The 27,560-nt window shown below is 50.6% G+C and overlaps 1 protein-coding gene across 1 annotated transcript; it reads left to right on the top strand.

Moving 5' to 3' along the window:
- Window positions 1-27,560, top strand: LOC129684608 (elastin-like; the record flags this gene model as incomplete). Its single annotated transcript, XM_055617816.1, is given in 26 exon segments — window positions 1-63; window positions 1,684-1,710; window positions 2,467-2,499; window positions 6,285-6,314; window positions 7,846-7,881; window positions 8,996-9,097; window positions 9,308-9,523; window positions 9,604-9,666; window positions 10,309-10,356; window positions 12,316-12,387; window positions 12,937-12,966; window positions 13,795-13,866; window positions 15,437-15,478; window positions 15,857-15,901; window positions 16,130-16,174; window positions 18,742-18,831; window positions 18,915-18,974; window positions 19,878-20,099; window positions 21,677-21,730; window positions 22,189-22,302; window positions 22,977-23,024; window positions 23,419-23,514; window positions 25,124-25,186; window positions 26,366-26,497; window positions 26,581-26,640; window positions 27,429-27,560. Coding segments are annotated over 26 exon segments (1,995 nt in total), but the record flags the coding sequence as incomplete, so codon positions are not given.

Here is a 27,560-nt window from a genome sequence, read left to right as displayed (position 1 = left end):
GGGTTCCGGGAGCCGTGCCTGGTGGAGTTCCCGGTGGAGTTCCCGGCGGGGTCTATTATCCAGGTAATTGCCTCATGTTTCCACACAGCTATGTTTGACAGGTGGGGATGGATTGTTCATGAGAGACAGAATAGTTTAAGCATTTTTATTACATTTATTTTCATGGCTTGCTTGTAGAGGTCAGAGAACAACTTTTTTGTTTGGCTGTTCCTTTCTTTCTTTGTTCATTTGTACCCCCCCCCCCTTGGTTTTGTTTTTTGGGACTGAGTCTCACTATGTTATCTATCCCTGGCTGGCCTGGAAATCACAGAAAGCTGCCTGCCTCTGCCTCCAGAACAATGGAATTAAAAGTATGCACTGCCATGAGCAGATCCAGAGGACAACATTTGGGAATCAGATCTTTCCTACCACCATGTTGGCCCCAGGAATAGAACTCAAGCTGTTTCGTTTGGCAGCAAGTTCGTTTACCCACTGAGCTATTTCATGGGCCAGAGATGTCATGACATTTAAGTTCCTGCCACTGAGAACCTGCGAATCAGGCCACTTTCTGAAGCAATTAACCAGGCTGGGGACGTGGCTTCAGTTAGTAGAGTGTTTGCCTAGCATGTGTGGGATCCCAGGTTTCATCCTCAGCACTGCACAAACTAGGTATGGTGGTGCGTGCCTGTAATCCCAGCACTCAGGAGGTACAGGCAAAGAGGACAGATATGCAAGGCCACCCTTGGCTATAGAAAGAGCTTAGGCCAGCCTGGGCTGTGTGAGACCCTGCCTCAAAAAAAAAAAAAAATGATGTAATTAATGGAGCTAGATGTGAAGGCAGCATCTGTAACAGTAGCATTCCATAAGCAAACACAGAAAGTCAAGAGTTCAAAGCCAAGCTTAAACTGCATAGCAAGACCCAGTGCCGTCTGTAAAAAAAGAAAAAAAAGAAAGAAAGAAAAAGCTGCTAATGGAACAGCTAGTGAGAGCATAAATATTGTATAAGACAGAGCCTAATCTCTGCTGTCAGGAGCCGGCACCCTCACACATTCCGGTCACTGGAAGGCTCTAAGCATTAATCCCACTCCTGGCAACCCACTGGGGGCAAATAACTGAGAAGTGAGAGATAGAGCCACTAAGCTGGAGATGGGGCTGGAACAGTGGAGCGCTCGCCTAGCACGCATGAAGCCTGAGCTCCAACCCAGCATCACATAAACCAGGCGTCATGGTGAAAGCCAGTAACCGTTGAGTGAGCTAGCTAGCGAGACTAGCCCTATCAGTGAGCTCTGGGTTTGATTGAGACACCCTGCCTCAAAGAATAAGGTGGGAGAGTGATGAAGGGTGATTCTAGACCCCAGCTTTAGGCTTTCACATGCACACAAATGCACATACACACATGTGCATACCAGACACAGACATGAGAAGAGAAGAGAAAAGAAAAGAAAAGAAAAGAAAAGAAAAGAAAAGAAAAGAAAAGAACTAACAGGACCTCTGAAATCTCTGGAGCTCCATTCTAGAACAAACTAACAAGAGGTTATTGAGCCAATAGACAGAAAAGGAGACTGGATCATCGTGGTTGACTTGGCCTAAGTTCTGCAGCTTGAACTTGCCAGGAGGGAGAGGGATATGTCTTGTCTAGAAAGGATACTGATCTATGGTCTGTCTGTCTGTCTGTCTGTCTGTCTGTCTCAACACATACAACAGGTATCGGAGGCCTGGGAGGAGGAGGAGGTAAGCACAGGAAGTAAACTTAAGTTCCTCAGTAAAATGATCTGGGCACCATCGTGACCCCCCATCATCAGCCATGAGGGCTTCAAGAGAGCTCAGCGACTACGGGCTCTTGCTATACAGATTGAGCAGCCCCTGGGAAAGAAACCTACTTGAAAACAAGACCCTGGTGGCCCTTTTAAGGACCCTCTATCCTTGTTGGTTTTTCCCTCATGGCTCCTACCTTCCTTTATATTTCTTTGATCTTTCTCCCCAACATTCCTTCCAGGTAGAGATTAACTCCTTTTGGGGAAAAAAGAAAAAAAAATGAGAAATTGCTGGAGATGTTGGTGCATGCCTATTAAACTCAGCCCTTAGAAGGTAGAAGCTGGGGCTCAAGAGTTCAAAGTCGTCCTTGACTACACAGCCTGAGCTATATGAGACATAGTCACAATACAAAGCAAATGAAGAAGCTGTCACTCAACCAAAACTCCAGAGGGAGAGCTGGGCTTCAGGGCCCCATGTCTAAGCAAGAGGCCTCTCTGGACATCTCTGGGGTGGGGTTAAAAGATGGAATGGGGGATGTGCCTGTAATACCAGAACCTGTGAGGTGAAGACATTTAGGAGTCTGAAGTCATCCTTGGCTATATTGTGAATTTGAGGCCAGCCTGGGCTATGATGAGACCCTGTCTCAGACCAGAGAGAGAAAGAGAGTGAGAGAGAAGGAGAGTTGAGTCACCTCCTCCTACCATTCATCATCATCATCCCTTCCCTCTGCAGCTCTGGGACCTGGAGGAAAACCACCTAAGCCAGGTAAGCTCCGTGTAGGTAAGTCCCCTGAGATGGGCAAGGTAGAGCCATGCCTGGCCGAGGAGCCAAAAGGAGTGACAGGCAGCAAAAGCCCCTAGGTATCAACAGGTTAGGGCCGGGCCCCAAGTTGTCCAGGGACAGGAGATTGAAGGTAGTTCAATGGCCTGTGTCCTGCATAGGCCCACTGTGCCAGCTTCCTGGAGATTGCCCTCTTGCTCCTAGCCCCAGGAAAATCCTGATGCTCAGGCAGGACAGAATCTGAGGTTCTCATGGTCCCCTATAAAGCATCACTTAGAATGGAAGCCCTGGACTTCCCTAAACCTATCTAAACATTGACTTCTGGCCCAGATGTAAGCCAAACCTGACCCTGGCTCTGGCCCCAGATGATTTCCCAGGCTGTTCCTAGCCTCCTTCAGCTGTCTAGACCATGGAGGTTTCTAGTAAAAAATAGAGAGAGAGAAAGAGCATAGCCCTGTCTTAATCAACAGTGTTGGGATTCACCAGCAGTGGCTGGATAAGAAGCAGGTGGAGGCCATGGTCTGGTGTTGCACACCTGTAATCTTAGCTACTGAAAAGGCTGAGACAGGAGCGTTCTGAACTAGAGAGGTCAGCCTCAGATAGATAACAAGACCCTGTCTCTGTATAAAAAGTAGAAGAAATACTAAGGATGCAGTTCAATAGTAGAGCTCTTGCATAGAATTCCCCAGTAAGGGGTTATGAGTGTGGCTCAGTGGTAGATCATCTGCCTAGAATCCCCCAGTGAGGGGCTGGGGTGTGGCTCAGTGGTAGAGCACCTGCCTAGAGGTCCCCAGTGAGAGGTTTGGGGTATAATAGTTCAGTGGTAGAGCATGTACCTCCAATCCCTTTGTGAGTGTCCAGGAGCATGGCTCAGTAGTAGAGCATTTGCATAGCATATTGGACACCTGTGTTCCATCCTCCCTAACACACACACACACACACACACACACACACACACACACAAACTTCCTTACAGTCCTATTGATGCCCCTCCCTAATGTGTGATCCTCTCTATGTGGCATATGTATCCCCACCCAGTTCCTGCCATCCTGGCTCCAAAGTCACATGCTCCTGGACAGATTGGATGTCCAACTGCTCTTACAAAATCCTGATGACAGATGATCCAACCACTAATGAATGTGTGAGAGGCAGATTCCCCTTCACTGAAGCCTATGGGAGTTGTGAAACCTCAGGACCAGGGCCAGCAAGGCAGGAAGAAGACAGGGCATCTGGGCAAGTGAGGGCCTCGGGGTTGGAAGCTTTGTAAAGCCAGGGGGACACCATGGCTGGTTAATTCTCCTTGTGGTACCAAGGATGGACAAGCGTCTAGGCAAGCACTCTACCTCTGAACTACATCCCCAGACCCCTTTTTACATTTTTTTCAAAAATTACATTTCTTTATTGGTTTGTTTGTTTGTTTACTATGGTATAATAGTATGCATGCATCATACTATTGTGGTCTATAGAATGCATGTACCATAGTGTACCTGTAAACGTCAGAGAACAAACTTTGAGTGTTGATTCTCTTCTTCCACCAAACTCATGTCGCCAGGCTTATTGGCAAGTGCCTATGCCCACTGAGACTTCTTAATTCTTTTTTTTTTTTTTTTAATTTTGATACAGGGTCTCAGGAAGTTGTCCAAGTTGACCTTGGAACTATATAGCCCAGACAGACCTTGAAATTTAGATCCTCCTGCCTCAGCTTTCTGAGTAGCTGAACTGATAGGTATGTGCTAATGGCACAGTTCCTAAGGTCATCTCTTAGCCTCAGGATAGACTGAAGCCTGTAACAGGCTTGGCTAGGCCACCTTGAACAACCCAGTGAAGGCCCCCACATCCTGGCTAGAGGGATGTCCGGGGCTGCCCAGGCAGGATGGGAAGGGGTGCAGGCCTTATACAGATCATGTTTGGGAACAATTAATCCCCTGGGAGATGGGGTAGGTGGCTTGGCAGCTGTTCCTCCATGTGGGTGCTGCAGGCCAGCCCCTCCCTGCCTGCACTCTCAGTAGGGGACCAGGCATCTGGGAGCCAGCACTGCCCACACCCAGAGCACCAGCTGGAGGCCAGCCGGCTGGCCAGCCACTACAAAGAAGGGGTACGGGCAAGGACAGGAAGAAGCCAGGATGAGTACCCATGGGACACCCTGGCAGGTTGCACTCAGTAGGTGCTTCCTGCTCAGTGGTCCCAGGAAGGCAGGGATCATGGAAGCTACAGCTAAATGGGCATATTAGCCAAGCACAGAGTCACAAGGCTGTCACTTCAGCATTCGAGAGTCTGAAGCCAGAGGATATGTTCAAGCTTAACCTGAGCTACAGAGTAAGTTAAGTAGTGTGGAAAATGAGGCATGAAAATCACCAGTTCAAGGCCAGTCTGGGCTACATGTATGTTCAAGGCCAGCCTAAAGATCCTAAGTTCAAAGAAAGGAAGAAAAGGAAGGAAGGGAGGGAGAAAGATAAGATAAGATAAGGAAAGGAAAGGAAAGGAAAGGAAAGGAAAGGAAAGGAAAGGAAAGAGCCAGACATGGTAGCACGTGCTTTAATAGTAACACTTGGAAAGCAGAGACAGGAAGATGTCAATAAATTCAAGACTTTAAGGCCAACCTGATCTACATAGCAGATTTCAGGCCAGCCAGGGCTACACAGTGAGACCCTTTCTCAGAATAAAAAAATAATAATAATAATAAGGCTGGGGTTTGGGCTCAGTTGGTAGAACGCTTGCCCAGCATGCACAAATTCCACCCTGGCTTCCAACCCCAGCACCACATAACACAGGTGCATGTGCCTGTAACCTCAGGAGGTAGAGACCAGAGGATCAGGAGTTCAAGGTCATCCCTGGCTGCATGCTGAATTTAAAGCCCCCCAGAGCTCCATGGACCCCTGTCTCAAGAAGAAGCCTAGGCAGCAGAGAGATGGCTCAGCAGTTAAGAGTGCTTGATGATCTCACACAGGACCGGGGTTCAGTTCCCGGCACTCACAGAATGGTTCACACGGAACTCCAGCTCCAAGGGATTAGACTCCCCTTCCTGGCCCCCACCAGCCCCACACACATGCCACACATACACCCATGCAGGCAAAGCACTCATACATATAAAATATAAATAAATAAATCTTTATAATTTCTCATTTAAGGGACTAGAGAAGTAGGCCAGTGATTAAGAGTACAGATGCTCTTACAGAGAACCAAGTTCAGTTCCCAGCACCCACGTCAGGCAGCTCACACTGGCCAGGAACTCAGCCTCAGGGGCTCTGACACCTCTGGCACCATGGGCACCTACGCTCGAGTGCACGTACCTACACACAGACACATTCAGATACACATCATTTTTAAAAGTAAAAATAGCAGGCAGTGGTGGCACACCTTTAATCCCAGCAGAGGCAGAGGCAGAGGCAGAGGCAGGTAGATCTCTGAGTTCAAGGCCAGCCTGGTCTGCAGTGTGAGTTCCAGGACAGCCAGGGCTGAACAGAGAAACCCTTTCTTGAAAACTAGATAGACAGATAGATAAATAGAGAGATAGATATACATAAAATATAGATATAGATAAAAAGACAGATATAGATAAAAAAATCTAAGTTATCATTTAAAAAAAGAATAACAAAGATGGGGAAACTGAGGCTCAAAGAAAGGAAGGTGACTCCCTCATCTACATAGACCATGGAAAGGGGCTACAGAACCTGACTAGAACTTTCTGACTACAAAAAGCAGCAGGTAGGCTGAAAGGGCCTGGACCCCCCAGCTGTGGCACCACTCTAACCCTTTCACTCCCTCTCCAGGTGCTGGGCTTCTGGGGGCATTCGGAGCAGGTAAGTCCAAAGGACAGGTGACGGGGGGGGGGGGGGGGGTGGGGGGGGGTGGGGGGAAGGGGGGGGGGTTTGGCAGTGATGAGAATAAACTAGGTAAGATTGTCGATAACGAACAGGCGGCAGCAGAGACCAGGCCGGGCCCAAACTCCACTCCATTTTTTGTTTTGTTTGTTTTTCTTTCTGCCAAGTCTTGTCCTCTCAGTCCCTCTATTGGACAGAAAAGGTCTGAACATGTCTCCTGTCCTCTATAAGCACAGGAAACAGAACTGGCTTGAAAGAAGCTGTTGACAGATCTGGGGAGGGTCAGGGAGGTGAGACCAGAAAATGATTAATCCAGGCTGCCTCAGCCTCCTGCCCACCACCATACCATACTACATGGCTCATTACAGACCCATCAGACAGATGTCTGCAGTATAGAAATACATACATGTATGTAAATGGATGTATTACGGTACTGGAGATGGAACCTGGGCTTCTACACGCTCCTGGCAATCACTGTATCTCCTGAGCTACAAGCTCAGCCCTCACCCAGAGGATGAGTGGAAAAGGCTGGTCAGAGGAAATATGACATCCAGTGAGAGCCAGGAAGACCCTCCCCAGGATTCCGCAGACCCTATGCCTGGGGGAATCCCTGAGAGGACTTTGCCCTACAACTCTAGACCCCACAGCCAGAGCTGGCACTGGCAAGAGAGATTTTTTTTTCCCATAATTGGAAACAAACCTGCCGGGGCAAACCTCCAAAACTCCAACCTAACTAGCCCCATCGGTCAAGGATAAGGCCATGGAATGTCTCCTGGAGGGGAAGAAGAAATGATGGGGCCCAGATGTGGAAAGGAGAGAGCCAGAGGGACCCATTTGGCTCCTCATGGGAGGATTCTGGACAGAAGCATGACTAGATGTTGTACGGGAAGGACTCCCAGGGCGGGGAAGGCAGTTCATACAGCCCTTACCGAGTATGCATGGAGCTCTTAGTCCCCCATCCCACCCCGGTACCATGTAAACTGGACTTTCTGGTAACTGCCAGAAATCCCAGCATTTAGGGGCTAGAGGCAAGAGGATCAGAAGTTCAAGGTCACCCTCTGATACATAGCAAGCCTGGCTACATGAGACCCTGTCTCAAAAACAAAAAGATGGGAGGGAGCAGGGGTGGGAGGGGCACACTCACATCCAGGTGGAGGGGCGGGGTCTGCATCAGGACATACCATCAAGGAAGCAGAGAAGATGCCTGGGGTGTCAGCTACCAATGGGAGCAAGGCTGGCCTGGAGGGAAGAGGGTTTACTTCCAGCCCCGGTCTGCCATTATAGACAGCCTGCTGGGGGAGACACACAGCTAATCACACTTGTTAGAGACAATCAGCTCTGTCAGCTCTGTATCACTGACTGACGGCTGCAGATTTATCAGGATCACATGCCCACAGTACCCGAGGTCTAGGGACCAGCCTAGACACCCACTTCAGGATGACACCCTTCTCACAAGGAGCCCAGGCATGAAACCCACATGCCTAATTCTCTCCGTCTCTCTTCTTCACAGGCCCTGGAGGACTTGCAGGTGCTGGCCCTGGGGCAGGTTAGTGTGACACGTGAGGGAGATGCCAGCTCCCCACCCCACCCTAGAGCATCTGCCCGGGATAAACGGCAGCCAGGGCACAGAGTCTGAGCTGAGCGTTGGCAAGGACATGGATGAAGGATGACGCCAATGTCACCTCTCCTAAGAAGCTACCTGGGGACAGCTGTAAAATAGAGGCATCTCCAGGGGCCCTGGGTTGATCTATCCACCACAAAAAGGGCATACGGGTCATCTGGAAACCATGAATGGTGGTGGTACATGCCTGGAATACCAGTATTTGGGGTATGAGGTTCATGGCCAACCTGGCCACACAGATCTTGTCTCAAAAAAATTATATATATATATATATATATATATATAATTTATATATATAAATATATAAAAAATATATATATATTGAGGCTGGGCATGGTAGTAGACACCTTTAATCTTAACACACAGGAGACAGAGGCAGGAAGTTCTCTATGAGTTCAAGGCCCACCTGGCCTGAATGGCAAGTTCCAGTCCAGCTAGAGTTATACAGTGAGACCTTGTGTCAAATGCATATACATTTGAGACAGCTTTCCTGCTCTGGCTTCCCTCCTGTGAACCCAACAGTTGGTAGGTAGAAGTGCCAGTAGTTCAAGGTTAGCCTCAGCTACATGATGATTTGCAGGCCAGCCTAGACTACATATGTAGCCAGACTCTGTCTCCAAAACTGAAAGATTCACACCGCTTTGTTGGGCTGAGCTGAGCGGCTGAACATATATATCCCCTAACACGGCAGTTCTCAGCCTTCCCAGAGCTGAGACCCTTTAGTACAGCTCCTCATGCTGTGGTGACCCCCAACCATAACATTATTTTCGTTGCCACTTCAGAACTATAATTTTGCTACTGTTATGAATAGTAATGAAAGGGTTGTTCAACCCCCCAAGGGGTCATGACCCACAGGTTGAAACCGCTGTTCTAACACATGCATCCCGTCCTGTGAGCAGGGGCCACCATGGGACACTGACCTTCAGAGGACACAGAATTGTGAATCCCCTTCCTGAGGGAAGAGGTTCTGACTGGCCTGAGGTCAGCAACTTCCACCAAGCATGGCATTTCAGGGCCTCACATTTGCTCTCCTCCACAGGTCTCGGAGCCTTTCCTGGAGGTGCCTACCCAGGGGCAGGTGCTCTGGTGCCCGGAGGAGCAGCAGGGGCTGCTGCCGCTTATAAAGCTGCTGCCAAAGCTGGTGAGTGGCACCTTTAGGGTACCTCCATTAGCCCTCTGGCTTTCCCAGACACCCAGACATAGGAGACAGAAGTGAGAGGTAGGAAGGTGGTGAGGGCAGCCAACTGTACACAGTCCTGAGTGGCTTGGTGAAAGAACCAAACCTTAACACCTGGCCCCCAAGACGCAGTCCTTTTCTGACCCCTGAACTGTCCTGCTTCTTGCTCTGTAGGAGCCGGGCTTGGTGGAGTCGGGGGAGTTCCTGGTGGTGTCGGAGTCGGCGGAGTCCCTGGTGGTGTCGGAGTCGGCGGAGTCCCTGGTGGTGTCGGAGTCGGCGGAGTCCCTGGTGGTGTCGGAGTTGGTGGAGTCCCTGGTGGTGTCGGAGTTGGTGGAGTCCCTGGTGGTGTTGGTGGTATTGGTGGCATTGGTGGCCTAGGAGTATCAACAGGTATGGTGGCCAGACCTGAGTGAATCAAAGTGGTGCCAGCAGGCCTGGGCCGAGTCAGCTCTGTCATCCGTTCTGTTCAGGTGCTGTGGTTCCTCAGGTTGGAGCTGGAGTCGGAGCCGGAGCAAAGCCTGGAAAAGTTCCTGGTCAGTACAGACACTGTGGGGGATAGAGGTTAGAGGTCAGGGAGAGGTCAGAAGTCTAGGAGTCTGCAGAGGTCAGAGCCCTCTCCTACTCCAACACTGGAGGATGAAGGGAAGTCTCTGTAACCAATCCAAAGCATCAGGCCTGTGTTTGGGCAATGGGGCTGAATGACTCGATATGAGTTCTAGAAATTTCTATGCTCTTGGAGGAAAAAAAGAAAAAAAAAAAAAAAAAGACCCTCAGGCTCTGGATCACAGATGGGGAAACTGAGGCTTTAACCATTGAGTCAGGACAGAAGGGCCCACAGCTGTTCCTGGTAGAGCTGGAGGCCAGCCAACACCCCTCAGCAGCCCATCTGGTGCTCATTTGGCCCGTGCTCTTTAGGAAGTGACTTCAGGTTGAATCAAAGGCGAGCATCTGGAAGGACTTGAGGTGGGCTGACTGGGCTGCGTAAACAGGCGTGGGCTCCAGAAGACAGCTAAATCAAGGCCCCGAGGTCTAACCCAGAGCGAGGAGGGCCGCAGCCAGGCTGTGTCTGGCCCCAGCTACCCCTGTGGGCGCGCTGGCTTGTGGGTGGGGAGAGCTGGCGGGCTATCTGGTGTGGCGCCGGAACCTCTGCTCAGTGCTTCTCCTTCTGCCTCCAGGGGTTGGCCTTCCAGGTGTGTACCCTGGCGGAGTGCTCCCCGGCACAGGTGAGAACGAGAAGGCTGAGATCACATGAACCGGGTGGGGTGGTACAGGCCTTTCATCCCAGCACTTTGAAGGCTGAGGCATAAGGATCTTAAACTTGAGGTCAGCCTGGGCTATATAATGAGACCTTATTTTAAAAAAACAAAGAATGGTGGCTAAGGAGATGGCCCAGTGCTTAAGAGCACTGGCTGCTCTTCCAGAGCACCTGGGTTCAATTTCCAGCAACCACATGGCAGCTCACCACCATCTGTAACTCTTTTGTCCTCTAAGGGCACTAGACATGCATTGGTCTGCAGGCAAAACACCCATACACATAAAATTAAAATATTTTTTAAAAGAGTAGGTTGGGGATGTGCTTCAGTTAGTAGGACACTTGCCTAGCATGCATGAAGCCCTGGGCTTCATCCCCAGCATCTCATAAAGCAGGCATGCTAGCGCACTCTTGTAATGCCAGCACTTGCGGGGTAGAAACAGAAGGATCCAGAGTTCAAGGTCATCCTTTACCACATAACAAGTTTTAGGCCAGCCTGACCTACACAAGACTCTGTCTTTAAAAAAGAGAGGAAGGAAGGAAGGAAGAAGGGAAGGAAATAAGAGAGGGAGGGAGGGAGGGAGGGAGGAAGAGAGAAAGAGAAAGAAGAAAGAAAGAAAGAAAGAAAGAAAGAAAGAAAGAAGGAAGGAAGGAAGGAAGGAAGGAAGGAAGGAAGGAAGGAAGGAAGGAAGTTGGGGATGTATCCTCTCACTAGTACCACCTCTTCTCCCTTCTCCTAAAGCTGAGGCCAGCTGAGGCCAGTGGCTTTTTCCCTAAGTGTCCAAGTTCAACTTAACGGACATTAGGTCCTTGGCAACAAAGGTCAGCTTTCCCCGTCCCCACCCAATCCCTCACCCCAGGCCAACATCCTCATCTAAGCCTAAAGCCAATCCTCAGAGGACAGATGGAGTCCCTAGTGTAGCCAGCTTTTTCCCAAAAGCCCTGAGTCACCAGGGGTAGGCACGCCCAGGAAGTCTGCCCTACAGGAGACCCCCCTAAGAACTGCCCCTCACTTCTTTCCCTGCCAGGACCTACCTCCCCACCCAGCAGGGCCTCCTGAAATCCCCCAAAAGCCCGGATTCAGGGATTTGCTGACAGAGCACCCCTTCCTTCCTGGCTGAGGCAGCCAAGCCCCAGGGGAGGCAAGAGGGAAGGGAAAGTCTGGCAGTTTCCAACCCATTGAGAGGTAGCCACTACAAAGCATGTCACAGTGTCTGTGTCTCTCTATGCTTTCTCCCATCCAAGTCTTAACTGGACCGGGCCCTGCTTCGTTACCTTCTGCAATCAGACCCTGCAGGGTAGTATGGCTATAGATTTCTCTGTGCCTTTTTTCCTAAGCTTGGCCATGATGGATCTATAACTTACAATTGAGGTCCACCGAGGCTGAGATAGGGCTCAGTTGAGTTAGGATTAAAACTCAGATCTTCCAGCCGAGCCTAGTGGAATGAGCATACTACTCCAGCCATTTGGAAGCTGAGATAGATGAATCAAAAGTTCAAGTCTACTCAGGGTAACTTAGCAAGACACAGTCTCAAACAGTAAGAACACCTGCCTAGAATCTTCCAGGGGCTGGGAGTGTGGCTCAGTGGTAGAGCACCTGCCTAGAACCCCCCAGCATATTTGGGGCCTGGATTCAATTCACAGCACTACCAAAAATAATACACACATACATACATACATACATACATATATACATACATACATACATACATATATACATACATACTTATATAAATCAAATCATCTGAGCTTGAGCCACACAGGAGAAGAAAGTCCCCACAAACTGGTCTTTACTTTCCTTGCCCTGTGAGTCATGCTTGTGATTGGCCATCAGTACTGAAATAGATTGGGTCAATGAACCTAAGGTTGTCAAGAGGGTGACAAGCAGAGTTTCTATTCCCTCACTGTTACCCATGTCTTTGCCGCTCAGGAGCTCGGTTCCCTGGTGTGGGTGTGCTCCCTGGAGTTCCCACTGGCACAGGAGTTAAGGCCAAGATTGCAGGTATGTAGGGCCAGCTGTGCTGGGGACTAGGGTAGAACATTCTGCCTGTCTGCATGCCCCTCAGGCCTGAGGTTTAGGAGGTAGGATTCTAAGCTTATTTGGGAACCTCTGTCAGGATAAGGAGATACTTTTTAATGCCCCAGCCCCGCTTCTGCGGGCTAGGAAGGGCAGCATGCTTTTCAGAAAGCTGATAGAGTAAGCCTGGCCTAGTGGCATAGGCCTATAATCCGAAGCTACTCAGGAGGCTGAGGCAGAAAGTTTGAAAGTTCAAGGCCAACCTCGGTAGCTTAGTGGGCCACTGTTTCCAATTAAAGTAAGAAGAAGGTTAATGGGTATGGCTTAATAGTAAAGCACTTGCCTGGGATTCCCCAGGGAGGAGCTGGGGATATGGCTCAGTGTAGAACACCTGACTAGAATCCCCCAGTGAGGGGTGAGGGGCGTGGCTCGATGGTAGCTATCTTGTCCAGCATAAACAAAGGAAGACAGAGCCAGTGCTCACTGTCCTACACACTTAGGGCTGGGCCTTATGGCAGCTCTTTGTCATTGCAGGTGGAGGTGGTGCTTTTGGTGGAATCCCAGGTGAGTTGATACTGCCCTCCCACAGTGAGCAGATGGAAGAACACTCAGGGGCTAGACACCAGGAAACCTATCTGTAACTGCCCCATCTCCCTCACGTCTCTCGCCACAAGGCTTGGTGAAGCATTTACCATACAACTATGAGGACCTAAGCTCAATCCCCACACCCACATTCAAAAAATAAAAGGAAAGAAGGAAGGAAGGAAGGAAGGAAGGAAGGAAGGAAGGAAGGAAGGAAGGAAGGAAGGAAAAGGAAAGGAAAGGAAAGAAAAAGCCAGGCTTCTATCCAGAGTTTCATCAGTCCCAGCCATGATCTCCTAACCCAGACATTCTCAACCTGTGGGCTGCAACCCTTTGGGGTCAAAAATGACTCTTTCACAGGGGTCACTTATCAGATATCCTGTGTATCAGATATTTACATTACGATTCATAACACTGGCAAAATTGCAGTAATAAAGTTGCAATGAAATTTTATGGTTGGGGGTCACCACAACATGAGGAACTGTACTAAAGGGTCGCAGCTTTAGGAAGGCTGAGAACCACTGTCCTAACCCAAACTCCATCAGTGTGGATCCACAATGAACCCAGATGCCCAGGAGTGCACTAATGTCTGCACACAAAAATAAATGAGTGTCTCCCTTAGCTCCTAGAGTCAGTGGCTTAGCACTCGGGGGTGCCTCGCTGGTCCGCGACAGAGAGAGGGAGGCTCCCAAAGGCGGAACAATTCTGGAGGGCCATGGAAAATGAATTCATCCATCCAAACAGAGAGTAGACTTGCCGGCAGGGAGCTGAGAGGCCTGGGACTTTGGTTTACTGTCTTTGTTGTTGCAGGGGTCGGGCCCTTTGGGGGCCAGCAGCCTGGCGTCCCGCTGGGCTACCCCATTAAAGCACCGAAGCTGCCAGGTAAGCTGGAGCCAGGCTGAAGATGCTTGACTGGGCTGAGGGAGATGGCTCAGGGGTGAAGCACCTGCTGCCCGAGTTCAGGTCCCCAGGGCCCACTGGAAGCTGAGTGCGGGAGTGGGACCTATAGCCCAGCACTCCACTGATGAGACGGGGCAAAGCACAGACGGGAGACCCTCTAAGCGCCTTCGGGCTGGCTAGCCTGCTGTACACAGCAGCAAACAGCAAGGAAAGCCTTCCTCAGAGGAGTGGAAAGTGAAGACCGACACCCGGCATTATCCTCTGAACTCTTCTTGCACACAGTGGCACCCATGCACACACACACACAAAGGCATGAATATACACACTGGTATCCGTGCATACACACACACACACACAACAGTATCCATTCAGGCACACATATGCATACACACACACGCAAACACATACACATGTATGTACATATGCAAACACTAATTAGTAATAATAATAATAATAGGCATGGTTTGCTGAGCCTCCTGCTGGGAAATCAGCCTCAAGGGGACTTGTTTGGTGCCATTCACACACGGGGAAGCATGACTAGGACTAGGAGATGGTTTACTTAGGAAGCTGTTTGCTGCACAAGTACAAGGACCTGGGTTCAATCCCCAGAGCCAGGAAAAGAGCCAGGCATCATGGGGTACACTAATCATCCCATTGCTGAAAAGGAGACTCCTTAAGGCTTGCGGGCAGCCATTCTAGGCAGTCCCAGGTCCTAGTGAGAGACAAGATGGGCAGCTCCTGAGAAATGACACCCAAAGTTGTCTTCTAGCCTTTGCATGTACATGTACACACACACACACCTGCACACACATGCACACGCACATATATAGAAGAATGACCACTATAGCCAGGCGTGTGATCCCAGCACTCTAGAGGCTGGAAGCAGGAGGACTATGTAATTTCAAGGTCAGCCTGGGCCGCTGGTGGGGCATGCAGTGACTTGGAGGTCAGTCGGGGCTACAGAATGGGACCCTACCACAAAACAAGAACAAAACCAAGAGAAAATGACTAGAAAGGGGAAAGGAAAACCCACCAGGCACTGGAAAGACTCCTATTGTCTCTAGCTAGCCACTCGATTGCCACCCTGTCACCTCCACCACAGCCTTCAGTCCAGACAAAGCCGTACCCTCCGTGGGGCACAATCAAAGCACTCAGACCCCAGGGGCCATGTTGGGACCTCGGTTTGGAGAGGAATGGACGTCCTCTCCCTGCCCTGAGAGATTTTAATTAATCAGTAGTGAGCCTCAGGAGAGTGCTACAGCACCTGTGAGGGGGAGGTCTGTCCGTCAGCTAGACGGAGGCGTCTAGCCCCACCTCTCCCCATCCAGCCATTACTCCTTCCTCCGCCCATTCCTCACCATCTTTCCCTCCTTCTCTCCATGCATCTACTCACCACTTCTTCCTTCCACCCACTTACCTCTCCATCCACCCCTCTCCTCCTGCGTCATACATTCATCCCTCCATCTCCCCGGATCCCCTGCTACCCCTCCCTCCCACCTCGTCCATCCACACACCAGTCCTTCACTCCATCCATCCCTCACCCTGTCCATAGGTGGCTACGGACTACCATATACCAACGGGAAGTTGCCCTATGGTAAGTAACACCCTCACAGATTTGTGGGGCTCTAACCCTCTCCAGATCTACGGGCCTGGCAAGGGTGCCAAAGCCCGACCAGATAGACTGGGATGGGGGCAAGGCACCAGAAGAAGAAGTCCCAAAGGACGAAGACCGGCACTGGGGGCGTGGCTAGCATCCAGTAGTGTCCCTATTGCTCATCACAGCACTTTAAGCAAGCCATTTTTTTTCTTTTCTAAGCCTCAGTGTTTGTCTGTAAAGTGGGATGTCATCCCTTCTGCATGCTTGTATCTGCATTCACTTTTGTTGGAGGTGACAGGGGAGACTCAGGACGAGTAGGACAAGGGAGGGCAGAGTGGCAAGGTCTATGTGAGTGACCAGGCACCTTTGTTACAGGTGTGGCTGGTGCAGGCGGCAAGGCCGGCTACCCTACGGGGACAGGTAAGAGGGGGGAAAACTCACCTGTTTCCACCCAAAGGGACTATCCAAAACACAAAGCCACCTTGTGTGAAGGCTTTGGGCCACATGGATTCTGGTCTGGGTCTCTGGCCTTTCCTGGCTATGAAGCCTCCAGCTGTATCTGAATCTCTTTGGGGCTGGGAGCGAGGGACTCTGGACATCACGAGACACCAGCTCCATGTTCAGTGTCCCCTCACCCTCCTCTTCCAGGAGTTGGATCCCAGGCGGCAGCGGCAGCTAAGGCAGCAAAGTACGGTGAGCACTCTGGGACCCTCGCCAGCCCCCAGCCCCCGCCCCGCATCCTGTGACGGTTGGAAGAACAAGCCGGTGATTTCGGTGTCCGCTCCTTATTCCCCTTTTCAATAGACCCATAGGCGTAGCTCTCCCTCCCCTTCCCTCTACCCCTCCATCTACCTGTCACCTATCCCTCCCCACCTTCCTCCCTCCCTCCTTCTGTCATACCCTACCCACCCATCATCCCCTCTATTCCTCAACTCTCTCCACCCTCCTTTATCCCTCCTTCTCTCTGTCCATCCCTCCACACTTCCCTCCTTCCCTATTCTGCCCTCCACTGATCCATCCATTCCTCCACCTCTCCCTTTCAGCATCCATCCTTCATTCACCCCTCTATCCACCCTTCTCTCCATCCATCCCTTCACGCCTCCCTTCCCTATTCTTCCCTTACTGTGCCATCATCACCCCTCCTTCAGCCCATCCATTCGGCTTTTCTTCTCTTCCCTCCTCCCTCCACCCATCTCCTATCCATCCATCTCCCCTCCCTATCTTCCTCTCACACTGTCGCTTCCCTAACTGCACTTCCCTGCCTGCACCCCTCCAGCCAGCCATCTTGGCCATTCACCGCCTCCTCCACCCACTTCTCTATCTCTGCCTCCTTCCATCCCTTCCCATTCTTCCTCCATCCCTACACCCTTCCTTCCCTTTTTGTATCACCCCTTTCTCTACCCACCTATCCCAGGGAATATGAGCACAGCCCTGAGAGCCATTATTTCTCCATGGGGAAAATGAGAGAAGCTTCTTGGAGAAAGTGACCTCAACATACAGGTGGTGGTTGCCCTGTGGGTCAGACAGAAAGAACACTGAGTGGGAGGTGGTGACAGGAAGATTGGAAGTTGGCGGCCATCTTTTGTTACATGGCAAGTTTGAGGCTAGCCTGGGCTACATGAGACCCTGTCTCAAAACAAAAACAGAAGAGGAAGGAGGCACCCAGTCATAAAGGATGGGTGGCATGGTGATTGGAGAAAGAAATATAGACAGTACCTGTATAAGCCGTTTTCAATGTTAGGCATCCCCTTCACATGTACTACAAAAAAGAAAAAAGTAACCCCTCCCCAAGCCTGCAGTCCCTAGTAACCCCTCCCCAAGCCTGCAGTCCCTAGTAACCCCTCCCCAAGCCTGCACTCCCTAGTAACCCCTCCCCAAGCCTGCAGTCCCCAGCCATGGACAGGGTGTGGTGAGGGTGTGGTGTGGGACTTCCATGTCCTTACAGTGGACAGAGCGGGCATCTTCTCCCCACTCCACGTGGAAGTCAGCTCACTAGGGCCAAAGTTCTCTCTTCTGCCCCCAACCCAGGAGGCCTTCTTACTTCCAGGTCAGGAAGAGCAGAAGCCCCTGCCAGCTCAGAGGGTAGACATTCTAGGAGCTGATCCTGCCCTGTGGAGGCCCCAGGCTTTTCTCCAGGCAGAGGCCCCTTTGGCAGACTGATATTGGTGCGAGTAGCTGCAATATGGGAACTGGAGAGCCTGGAAAGAGGGGCTGCCAGAGCTGGGCAGCCAGACGCTTGGACTGTGAACTTGGCTGAGTCTTCGGAACACAGGGAAAGGAAGCCTTCAGCATTCCTTTGGGGGCCTCTGGCCCAGGGAACGGAGCTTGTGGTTTCTCAGTATGTAGCAGTGATTAGAAAGGGATTTGTCTGTGAACACTGGACTCCCTTAATGAGAGTGTCGGAATGCACACTTTGGGGGAAAACCCAGGAACTGGGGGAGGAACCTTCCCAGACAAGCCCCACTGAGATGCTGAGGTTTATTCCTAGGTAAGACGAGAGTGGGTAAGAAGCCAGCACCCACCAGGAGGTGAGGCAACAGGACTGGAAATTCAAGGCCTGAAATACCTAGCTGAGCCTCCGTCTCACAAAGCAGCAGGCGGGAAGGGGCCTAGGGAGATAGCTCCGTTGGTACAGTGCTAGCTACAGCGTGAGGACATGAGTCCTATGTGTCCACATAAAAACAGACAGGTGCTGGGGTGGTGGAGACGGGGGCACTGGGACTCACTGGCCAGCCAGACTACCTAGGCACACAGTCCAGGTAAGAGCGAGAGAGGCAGCCTCAGAGATTCAAGATGGTGCGCTTTGCACGCATGAGGACTGGAGTTCAGGGCTCGGAAACCCGCATAAATACCAGATGTAAGGGTCCACATGTAATTCCAGCCTTGGGCGGCACAGATGGGGAATTCCTTAGGGTCAGGGAGGCTAGTAAGGCTGGCCTGGATGAATAAGGTGGAAGAACAGCCAGGGTGACTCTGTGACATCAACCCTGAGCCTCCACATGCGTGAGCACCCATATGCATGTGCTCTCATGTGCATGGAAAACCATGCACATATACACACATGTACATACATGTAAGAAAGGGGGAAACAAAGTTCCGGACAAAGGTTAACCTCTGGCCTTGACACACATGTACATATGCAAGTACACTCATGCACACACACACACACACACGCACACACACACTTACGCTCTTACCCCTGGAGCCTTTCCTCAGAAGAAGTGCTAGGGAGTCACATGGTGCCACCCCTGTCCCAGCAGGTGCTGGAGGAGCTGGAGTCCTCCCTGGTGTTGGAGGGGCTGGCATTCCTGGTGGTGCTGGTGCAATTCCTGGGATTGGAGGCATTGCAGGTAATGCTTCCCTGAGCTGGAGGGTGGAGGTGTCCTGGTGGGGCCCCAAGGGCAGCACCTCACCCTCTGTGCCTGTCTCCCAGGTGCTGGGACTCCTGCAGCAGCTGCTGCTGCCAAGGCTGCCGCCAAGGCTGCTAAGTATGGTGAGTGTCCCCCAGAAGCAGAAGGCCTGGGCCTCTGCCTGAATGCTGGAGATCCACGAGGAGGGACAGACTTTACCTCTGTTCACCTAGCACAGAGGTTCTCAACCTGTGCATTGCAACCCCTGTGGGGCCAAACCACTCTTTCACAGGGGTCACCTAAGACCATCAGAAAACACAGAGATTTACAGTTTAGAGCTTATAAATCATAACAGTAGCAAAATCACAGTTATGAAGTAGCATTGAAAATAATTTAGTGGTTGGGAATCACCACAACATGAGGAACAGCTTTAAAGAGTCCCAGCATTAGGAAGGTTGAGAACCACTCATCTAGGGACACCTCTGACCTTCCCCCCATCCTGGCCACTCTATCTGGAAGGTAGCTCCTATTCTGTACAGACTTTGCAGGGGAAGGGATGCTGCCATCTAGCACCTGCCTAGAGTCCCCCAGTGAGGGGCTGGGGTGTGGCTCAGTGGTGAGCACCTGCCTAGAATCCCCCAGTGAGGGGCTGGGGTATGGCTCAGTGGCAGAGTGGTAGCATGTGCAAAATCTTGGTTTCAATTCCCAGTACTGCAAATTAAAACATAATTTAAAAAAACATACAAATGAATAAACAAAAGAAAACCCATAGCCTAGGGGCCCACAGCAAACATTTTGATTCTGCTTTAGAACTGATCATGCTCTTCTCAGCTATATACCTCCAAACTAGAGGTCTCTTTGGACTCCATCTTAGTTCATCCCCTGTTCCCTGGTGAGTTGGATCCTTGTAGAGAAATCACCAGCACATCTGCATGTGATCCTGCACTCAAGACAGACTGTGGTCCCCAAAGCTGACCTGTATATCTGCCCTGGGAGGCCTGCAGAAGTCCCACAAGGCTGAGTTCAGATCCTCTTTCCATCTACAGGAGCTGTGCCTGGTGGACCCGGAGTTAGAGTCCCAGGTGCTGGAATCCCAGGTGTTGGGGTCCCAGGTGTTGGTGGTATTCCAGGTGTTGGAGGCATCCCAGGTGTTGGGGGCATCCCAGGTGTTGGGGGCATCCCAGGTGTTGGGGGCATCCCAGGTGTTGGGGGCATCCCAGGTGTTGGAGGCCCTGGTATCGGAGTTCCAGGCATTGCAGGTGGACCAGGTGAGTTGGGCTTTGCGTGCATGTGTGCGTGTGCGTGTGCGTGTGCGTGTGCGTGTGCGTGTGTGTGTGTGTGTGTGTGTGTGTGTGTGTGTAAGCAATAGAGACTATTGCCAAGACTTTGGGTGCTCCCTAAAACCTCATTCATGTGTACATGCTCTTGGCCAAACCTAATGCCCTCCCTTTTTTCCACCCTTTATCCCGGGTTTCACCCCTAACACTAGATAAGAGAGAAAGAAGGATAGAGGAGAGAGATCCCTGAATCTAATTTTCTTCCAAGCCATCCCTCCCAGTCCTCAGACCAGCCTTCAAACATTTCTCTGGAAAGCTTCTCCCTCAGTTCCCCAGCAGTTCTTCCCCATTCTTCCTGATTCTAGCAGCTCTGAACTACAGCGACTGTTCTAACAGTCTGCTCAGCTGAGCTTCTGCTGGCTCAGCCGGCTCCTAACCGTCTCTTCTGCCCCAGCTGCCTTCCCTTCTCTACTCAATCTCCCTTTCTTAGCCTCTTCAGGCTTTTCTTACAGCCTCTCCTTGTTCCCAGAAATCCAAGAAGCAATCAACACTGAAGGTCATAGGGTCAAGCAGTTCTAATGACTAAGAATTTTTTTCATCTTTTTGAGACAAGATTTCTCTGTGTAGCCTTGGCTGTCCTGGACTCACTTTGTAGACCAGGCTGGCCTCGAACTCACAGAGATAGCCTGCATCCGCCTCCTTGAGTGCTGGGATTACAGGCATGTGCCACTGAGAAGGCTTGGCTAAGAATTCTTGAAGGGCCAGTTGATCAGCAACCACAGATCCTTTAAAGGGCCAGGCACACAGAGAAACCACACTCCATCCACCCCTTAGCCCAGCGGGCACTCAGTAAATGGTAGATGGATGGGTAGGTGTGTGGACTGGTAAATGTCAAGTCATCATAGACGTGACACAGAGGTAGGATGAGCAGTTAAGCTGATAAATGAAGGGTAAGCAGAAGCTGAATTAGATGGAAGAATGGGTGCATCCATAGGTAGATAGATGGCGGGAGGGGCTGAGAGTAGTTGGGAAGATGAATTAGTGAATGAAAAAAAAACAGATAGACATGCAGGAAGGAAGTGCATCAGTAGTGAGAAGGATGCATGCATGCATGGGTCCACGGATACATGAACAAGTGGGTAGCAAAAGTGATGGATAGACAGATAAGCAGGCTGAGAGACAAGCTGATGGATAGATGGGCAGGTGGGTGGGTAAGCTGATGACGGGTGGATGACTAAATGATTGACAGATGGGTTTCTAGCCATTCATTCCTCCACTCCTCCATCTATCCATACACCCATCCATACATTCATTCATCCACTTACCTATCTGTCCACCAATCTACAAATGGACAGAGAGCTAATGAGTGGGTGGATAGACTGAGCTCTAATGCCAGACAGCAAATGGATGGCCAGAGAGACAGGATGGAGGATGAATGGATGGATGAACAAATATCACAGCTCTATGGGTATTTTTAAAAAAAGGAACAGACAGGGAGACAGAGGGGTGTACATTGGCCATCTTTCCTCCGTTCTCTCCTGAGCATTTTGTACCCATGTTTTCTCCAGGGGCTGTGTCACCAGCTGCAGCTGCTAAAGCAGCGGCCAAAGCTGCCAAATACGGTGAGTGCCCTGTCCACCCTCTTCTGGCTTCCACTTGCCAGAATGGAAAGCCCTTCACCCTAATGCTCAAGGGGGGCCACTTACCCAGGGAGAGCCCCAGGCAGAGCTGCTTGGACCACTGGATCCCAGGACAGTGTCTCTCCAAGTGTGTCCCACCATGAAGCCATGTTGCTGAGTGGTGGGACCACCCAAGGATGGCAGCCCAGTCTAGAGAGTACCCCTACTCGAAGGACAGAAAGCTGGTTAGAGTAAGCCCACTCACTTCTCCATAACAAAGGGATGCTCCCCCCAAATACCCGGAAAGAAAACCAGGGAAGACCCAAGTTTCATAGAGGAGACTAGTCAAGGACCCTAGGAATCCCAGTTTCCCATCCTCAAGGACCAACATCCTTCTCCTAGCCAATGAGCTTGCTCAGCTCACTGGAGTCTCTTTTCACTGGATTCTCTCTCCTCCACAGGAGCCAGGGGTGGAGTTGGCATTCCAACATATGGCGTTGGTGCTGGGGGCTTTCCTGGCTATGGAGTTGGAGCCGGAGCCGGACTTGGAGCCGGACTTGGAGCCGGACTCGGAGGTATCCTTCCCTGGGAGCTTCAGTTCCATTTCTGGGAAGCTGGGGAGGAAGAAGTGGGGGTTTCAAGTCATGAAGGGAGTTGGAGAGTGGATGTGGGCTTTAGTGCAGCAAGGAAGAGAGAAGCAATCTTTGTAGCATTTAGGAGCAGGGAAAGCTGTGATTCTTGCTCAGCAGCAATCCAGCAAAAGACCACCCATCCATCCATTTCTCCATCTATCTATTGATCCATCCATTAATCTACTGTCCATACATCTATCCAACCATCTATCAATCTATTATCCATCCATTCTTTTATTTATCCACCCAACTACTCATTAATCTATTGCCTAATTATCCATTTATCCATTCACCTCGACACCTCATTTTTCCAGACATCCGTGTATCATCCATCTCCTATTCATCCACATATCTACAGATAGATAGATAGATAGATAGATAGATAGATAGATATAGATATATGCATACATCTATCCAGCCATCTGTGTATCCATCCGTTTATCTGTCCATCTGTATATCCATCCATTTACCTATCTGTCCATCACCCAACTTTCCCACTCCTTCACCCATCTTTCTAACCACTTACCTACTCCTCTGTCTGCCTGATCCCCTGCCTCCCACCTCCCATTCTATTGGCTCTTCTATCCCTGTACCCATCTGTGCTTCTCTTCTTGCAGGTGCAAGCCAAGCAGCGGCTGCTGCTGCCGCCAAAGCTGCCAAATATGGTGAGTGACTTTGCCCTGTCTAATGACAGGCTCTCTGTGGAGCCTACACTCTGAGCAAGGGCAGAGCAGCCTCACACTGGGCTTCCAGGGGAAAGATGCAAATCCACAGTCCCCATCCGTCTTCTAAGCCTCCTCAACTCTTCCACCATTTCCACTTGCCGTTAAGATTATTGGTACCTCTTTACCAGCTCACTCCAAAAGAGTGAGCTGAAGATGCTTGACAATCCTGTGTCCCGCCTCCCCCTCCACTTATCCATACATACACATATGTATACATGTGGGTGAGTGAGTGGTGGAAGATGGATGGACGGACGGATGGATGGATGGATGGACGGATGGACGGATGCATGGATGGATGGATGAGGTGAGCACTTCGGTTCATTCTCTCTTCCAGGTGCTGGAGGAGCTGGAGCCCTGGGAGGCCTTGTGCCAGGTGCAGTGCCAGGTGCAGTGCCAGGAGCAATACCAGGTGTGCCAGGTGGAGTGCCAGGTGAGCTGTGTTCCCCATGCTGAGATGGGTTTGTATTGTCTCATAAAAGAGGCTTGGGGCTTGGCATTTCACAGATAGGAAAAGTGACCCCAGAGCTGAGTGGGGAAGTGGGGACAGTTTTCCCTAAGGTAGAAAGTGGGGAGGAGCCTCTGTAGGACCCTGGTTGTTGACCCTGGAAAGCCTCTCCCTGGCCGGGGAGACTCCACAGTTGTGTGTGAGACAGCCATGATCTGCCTTTTACTCTGGGACGTTTCTAGTTCCTTACCAACCGAAGACTCAGGTGTCACGGCCTTTCTCATCCACCAAGCAGAGATCAAAGGGAGATGATTAAAAGACCATGGCATTCAAAGACAGCCTTCTTAGTTGTTGCTTTTCCAATTTCTCTTCTGCATAATCCACCCCCCCCCCAGGATAAAACTTCCCTCCTGTATGCTTTTCAGAAAGGAGCTAGGGCTGGAAGTGTGGCTGAGTGGTGGAGTGCTCGCTGGACATACAAAAGAGCCTGGATTCATTCCCGGTATTGCAAAGAATGAAGGGGGCTCTCAGTGGGGAAAGGCACTTGTGGCCAAGCCTCACAAACTGAGTTTGAATCCTGAAACCCCACATGTTGGAATGACAGAGATGACTCCCACGGGTTATCTTCTGGCACCCATATGTGTGCTGGGGGACATACGAGCATGCGCACACACAGAAAAATAAATAAAGGTGAATTTTAAAAAGAGAAAGAGAGAGGGTGCTTAGGAGATGGTGCAGAGAGATGAGCATCTGCATTGCAACAAGTTTAAGGAGCCGAGGCTGAACCCCCAGAACCCACATAAAGCCAGTGAACATGACAGCCAGCCTGTTCTCTTGGGATACAAGAGGTACATCCAGGAAATACCCAGAGTAAGCTAACTATCTAGAAAAGCTAAAACAGCAAGCTCTGGGTTCAAGGAGAGACCCTGCTTAAAAATACAATGTGGAACCAGAAAGAAGATAAGGATGTGTAATTCCTGTACTCATGTATAGAAAAGAAAAAAATAAATAAAAACCTCTCAGAAATCAAATTTCCAAAACAGATATGTATATTCAATCCTTAGTTAAATCCTCAACAAAACATGTGTGACTATATATAAATGTGTTTAAAGAAGAAAAAAAAAAAAAAAAAAAGCCAGGCAGTGGTAGGCATACCTTTAATCCTAGCACTCTGGAGGCAGAGGTAGGCAGATCTGAGTTTGAGGCCAACCTGGTCTACAGAGAGAGTTCTAGGACAGAGAAACCCTGTTTTGATGAAGAAGAAAAAAAGATGAGGAAGGGCTCATTTTCTATGATAGCTTGGGATACAGATGCTACTAGATTTTTTTTTTAACTTAAGAGCATTCTAAGTAAATGCTGAAATCCCATGGATTCAGAGCTGCCTCTCAGCTCCTTGCTGGAGTCCAAGGAAAGCAGGGCTGTGTCCTGGTGCCCTGCATGGGGCGTCAGCAGCACTATGCCTGGAGCCCAGGCCACCCACCTCAGCACCCCTCCCTGTCTCCAGGGTGGGATACTCTTGGGCAGACTCTGGAAGTGGTGAGTAAGAACAAGGAGGAGTATTGAGGATCATCCTGTGCTCTCTTTATCTAAATAGGAGCAGGAACCCCTGCAGCTGCTGCCGCCGCCGCCAAAGCAGCTGCCAAAGCAGCCCAGTATGGTAAGCTGTCCCCATCTGTACCTGACCATTGACTCCAGACCATAGCCTTCTCACGCCTGCTTCTGGGGAGCTAAGGCAACCTTGAACTCCTGTTCCTCCTGCCTCCACTTCTCACCTCCCGGGATTTCAGGCATGCACCACCATGCTTTGTTCTGCAGGGCTGGGGGGATAGAACTCAGGACTTCCTGTGTGCTAGGTGAGCGCTCTACATCTAAGCTACATTCCTGAGTAGGATGTTCTTATAGATTTTAGCTCACTTGCTCCCCTTTAGCAGTGTGGGTCTGCCAACCCCTCCATGTCCTTGCCCCATTCTGCTTCCGAAAGCTCCTGGTTCCCCAAGTCCAACTAGGGCTGGTCCTCTTCTGAATCTCAAGATAGAGTCCAGCCTAATCCCCCAGAGGTGCTGCATTCCTCTTGCCTCCTCTTGGTAGATGTCAAGGTCACCCTCAGTAGCCCCAGGAATTTCCTAAATATGATTAACCCCAAATATGCTTAATGGTGGACGCTCCACTTATAGGAGCTCAGCTAGGGTCCAGTCATAGGCTGGGGCGTTGGTGAGACTTGGCCTTAACGGATTTGGAAGCTGATGGTACTGACTTGTGATCTCAGCTACTCAAGGAGCTAAGGCAAGGGCATTGGAAGTTCAAGGTCAGCCTGAGAAATTTAGTGAGACCAAAGTTGATGATGATGATGAAAAAATCTGGAACTGATTCACCATCAGCAGTGGAACTTCCTGCCTAGAATCCCCCAGTAAAGGGCTCGGGGTGTAGCTCAGTGGCAGAGCAACTGCCTAGAATCCCTCAGTGAAGGACTGGAAATGTAGATCAGTGTTAGAACACTTGGCTAGCATGTTCAAGGTCTCCCATTTATTCTCTAGTAGTGAAAAAGAAAAAAGTAAAAGACAACAAAAACCAAAACTGCTTGTCCTCCATCATCCTCAAGTAAGCCTCCAATGTCTCCCTGTTCCTCAAAAGGTTACAAATTAATAAATTTACATCTGACTCATTATATAGCAACAAAGAGATGCTCAGGAAGGGACAATATCTGCCGCAAGATGAAACAGTCTTTGCCGGGGCCGGGAAGAGAACCCACAGCACCTGACTTGTAGCACCTGAATTTCATCAGCTCCTACCCTCTTTTGGGGCCTTGATTATAGATAAGCTATTCCTTCTCTTGCAGGTTTGGTCCCTGGTGTTGGTGGGGTTCCTGGTGGAGTTGGTGTTGGTGGGGTTCCCGGCGGAGTTGGCCCTGGTGGTGTTACTGGTATTGGAGCTGGTCCTGGCACTGGCATTGTACCTGGTGGTATTGGAGGTAAGTTACTGTGGATGAGTGGGTCTGGGGGTTCCCTGGAGCCTCCATGGATGCCATCTTGAATGTCCTTCCTCTCTCTTCAGGAGCAGGGACGCCAGCTGCGGCCAAATCTGCTGCTAAGGCAGCCGCCAAAGCCCAGTACAGTGAGTGCACCATGACCCTTCTTCTCCTTCCCCCATCCACTGGCCAGGACACACAGCCCCAGCCCAGCCACAGGAAGCAGCCTCTCAGATCTTACCATCTGTAGGTCCCCGTGGCTCCTAGCACAGGGCTCAGAAGTACACATCCAGCAAGAGGGAGACCTGGCTTCAAGTCTACATTCCCAAGATAGCTGAGTGACTTCCTTTAGCTTCTGCATCAAGTGTGGGAGTCATGGCAAGACTGCACACAGAAAGTGTGAATTTAAGAGGGTGAGGGTGGGGATGTGGCTCTGGAGGTAGAGCACTTGCCTAGCATGACGAAGCTCTGGCTTCCATCCCTAGCACCGCATAAACCAGGCATGGTGGTGCATGCCTGTTAACCCCTCCCAGCACCTATGAGATAGAGGCAAAAGGACCAGAAATTCAAGAGCACCTTTAGTTCAAGTCCAACCTGGGCTACATGAGAGGAAATAGATTCCTCCAAACACTGGGTGGTAGTACATGCCTCTAATCCCAGCACTCAAGAAGCAGAGGCAGGCAGATCTCTGTAAGTTCGATGCCAGCCTGGTCTATATATAGTTCCAGGCCAGCCAAGGCAACATAATGAGATCCTGTCTCAAAAACAAGGACTCTGGGGTGAGTCAGCAGATGAGGACGAAGCGGGGGGGGGGGGGTTGTTGCTCTCTTGGGAGCCCCTTTCTGTGGGGCCTGGCTCAGCTCCTAAGGTAGGGCACCTCCACAGGGACAACATGCCCTCTAGTTCTAAGTACTTACTACTTTCCTCTCTGCAGGGGCTGCGGCCGGGCTTGGGGCCGGTGTCCCCGGATTTGGAGTTGGGGCTGGTGTCCCCGGATTTGGGGCTGGTGCTGGTGTCCCAGGATTTGGGGCTGGTGCTGGTGTCCCAGGATTTGGGGCTGGAGCAG

The sequence above is a fragment of the Psammomys obesus genome, unplaced genomic scaffold (genome assembly GCF_907164565.1).
Source record: "Psammomys obesus unplaced genomic scaffold, mPsaObe1.curated_primary_1811, whole genome shotgun sequence".
Classification (NCBI taxonomy): Eukaryota; Metazoa; Chordata; class Mammalia; order Rodentia; family Muridae; genus Psammomys; species Psammomys obesus.
The sequence above is the reverse complement of the archived record's forward strand: the minus strand, read 5'-3'. Positions and strand labels throughout refer to the sequence as shown.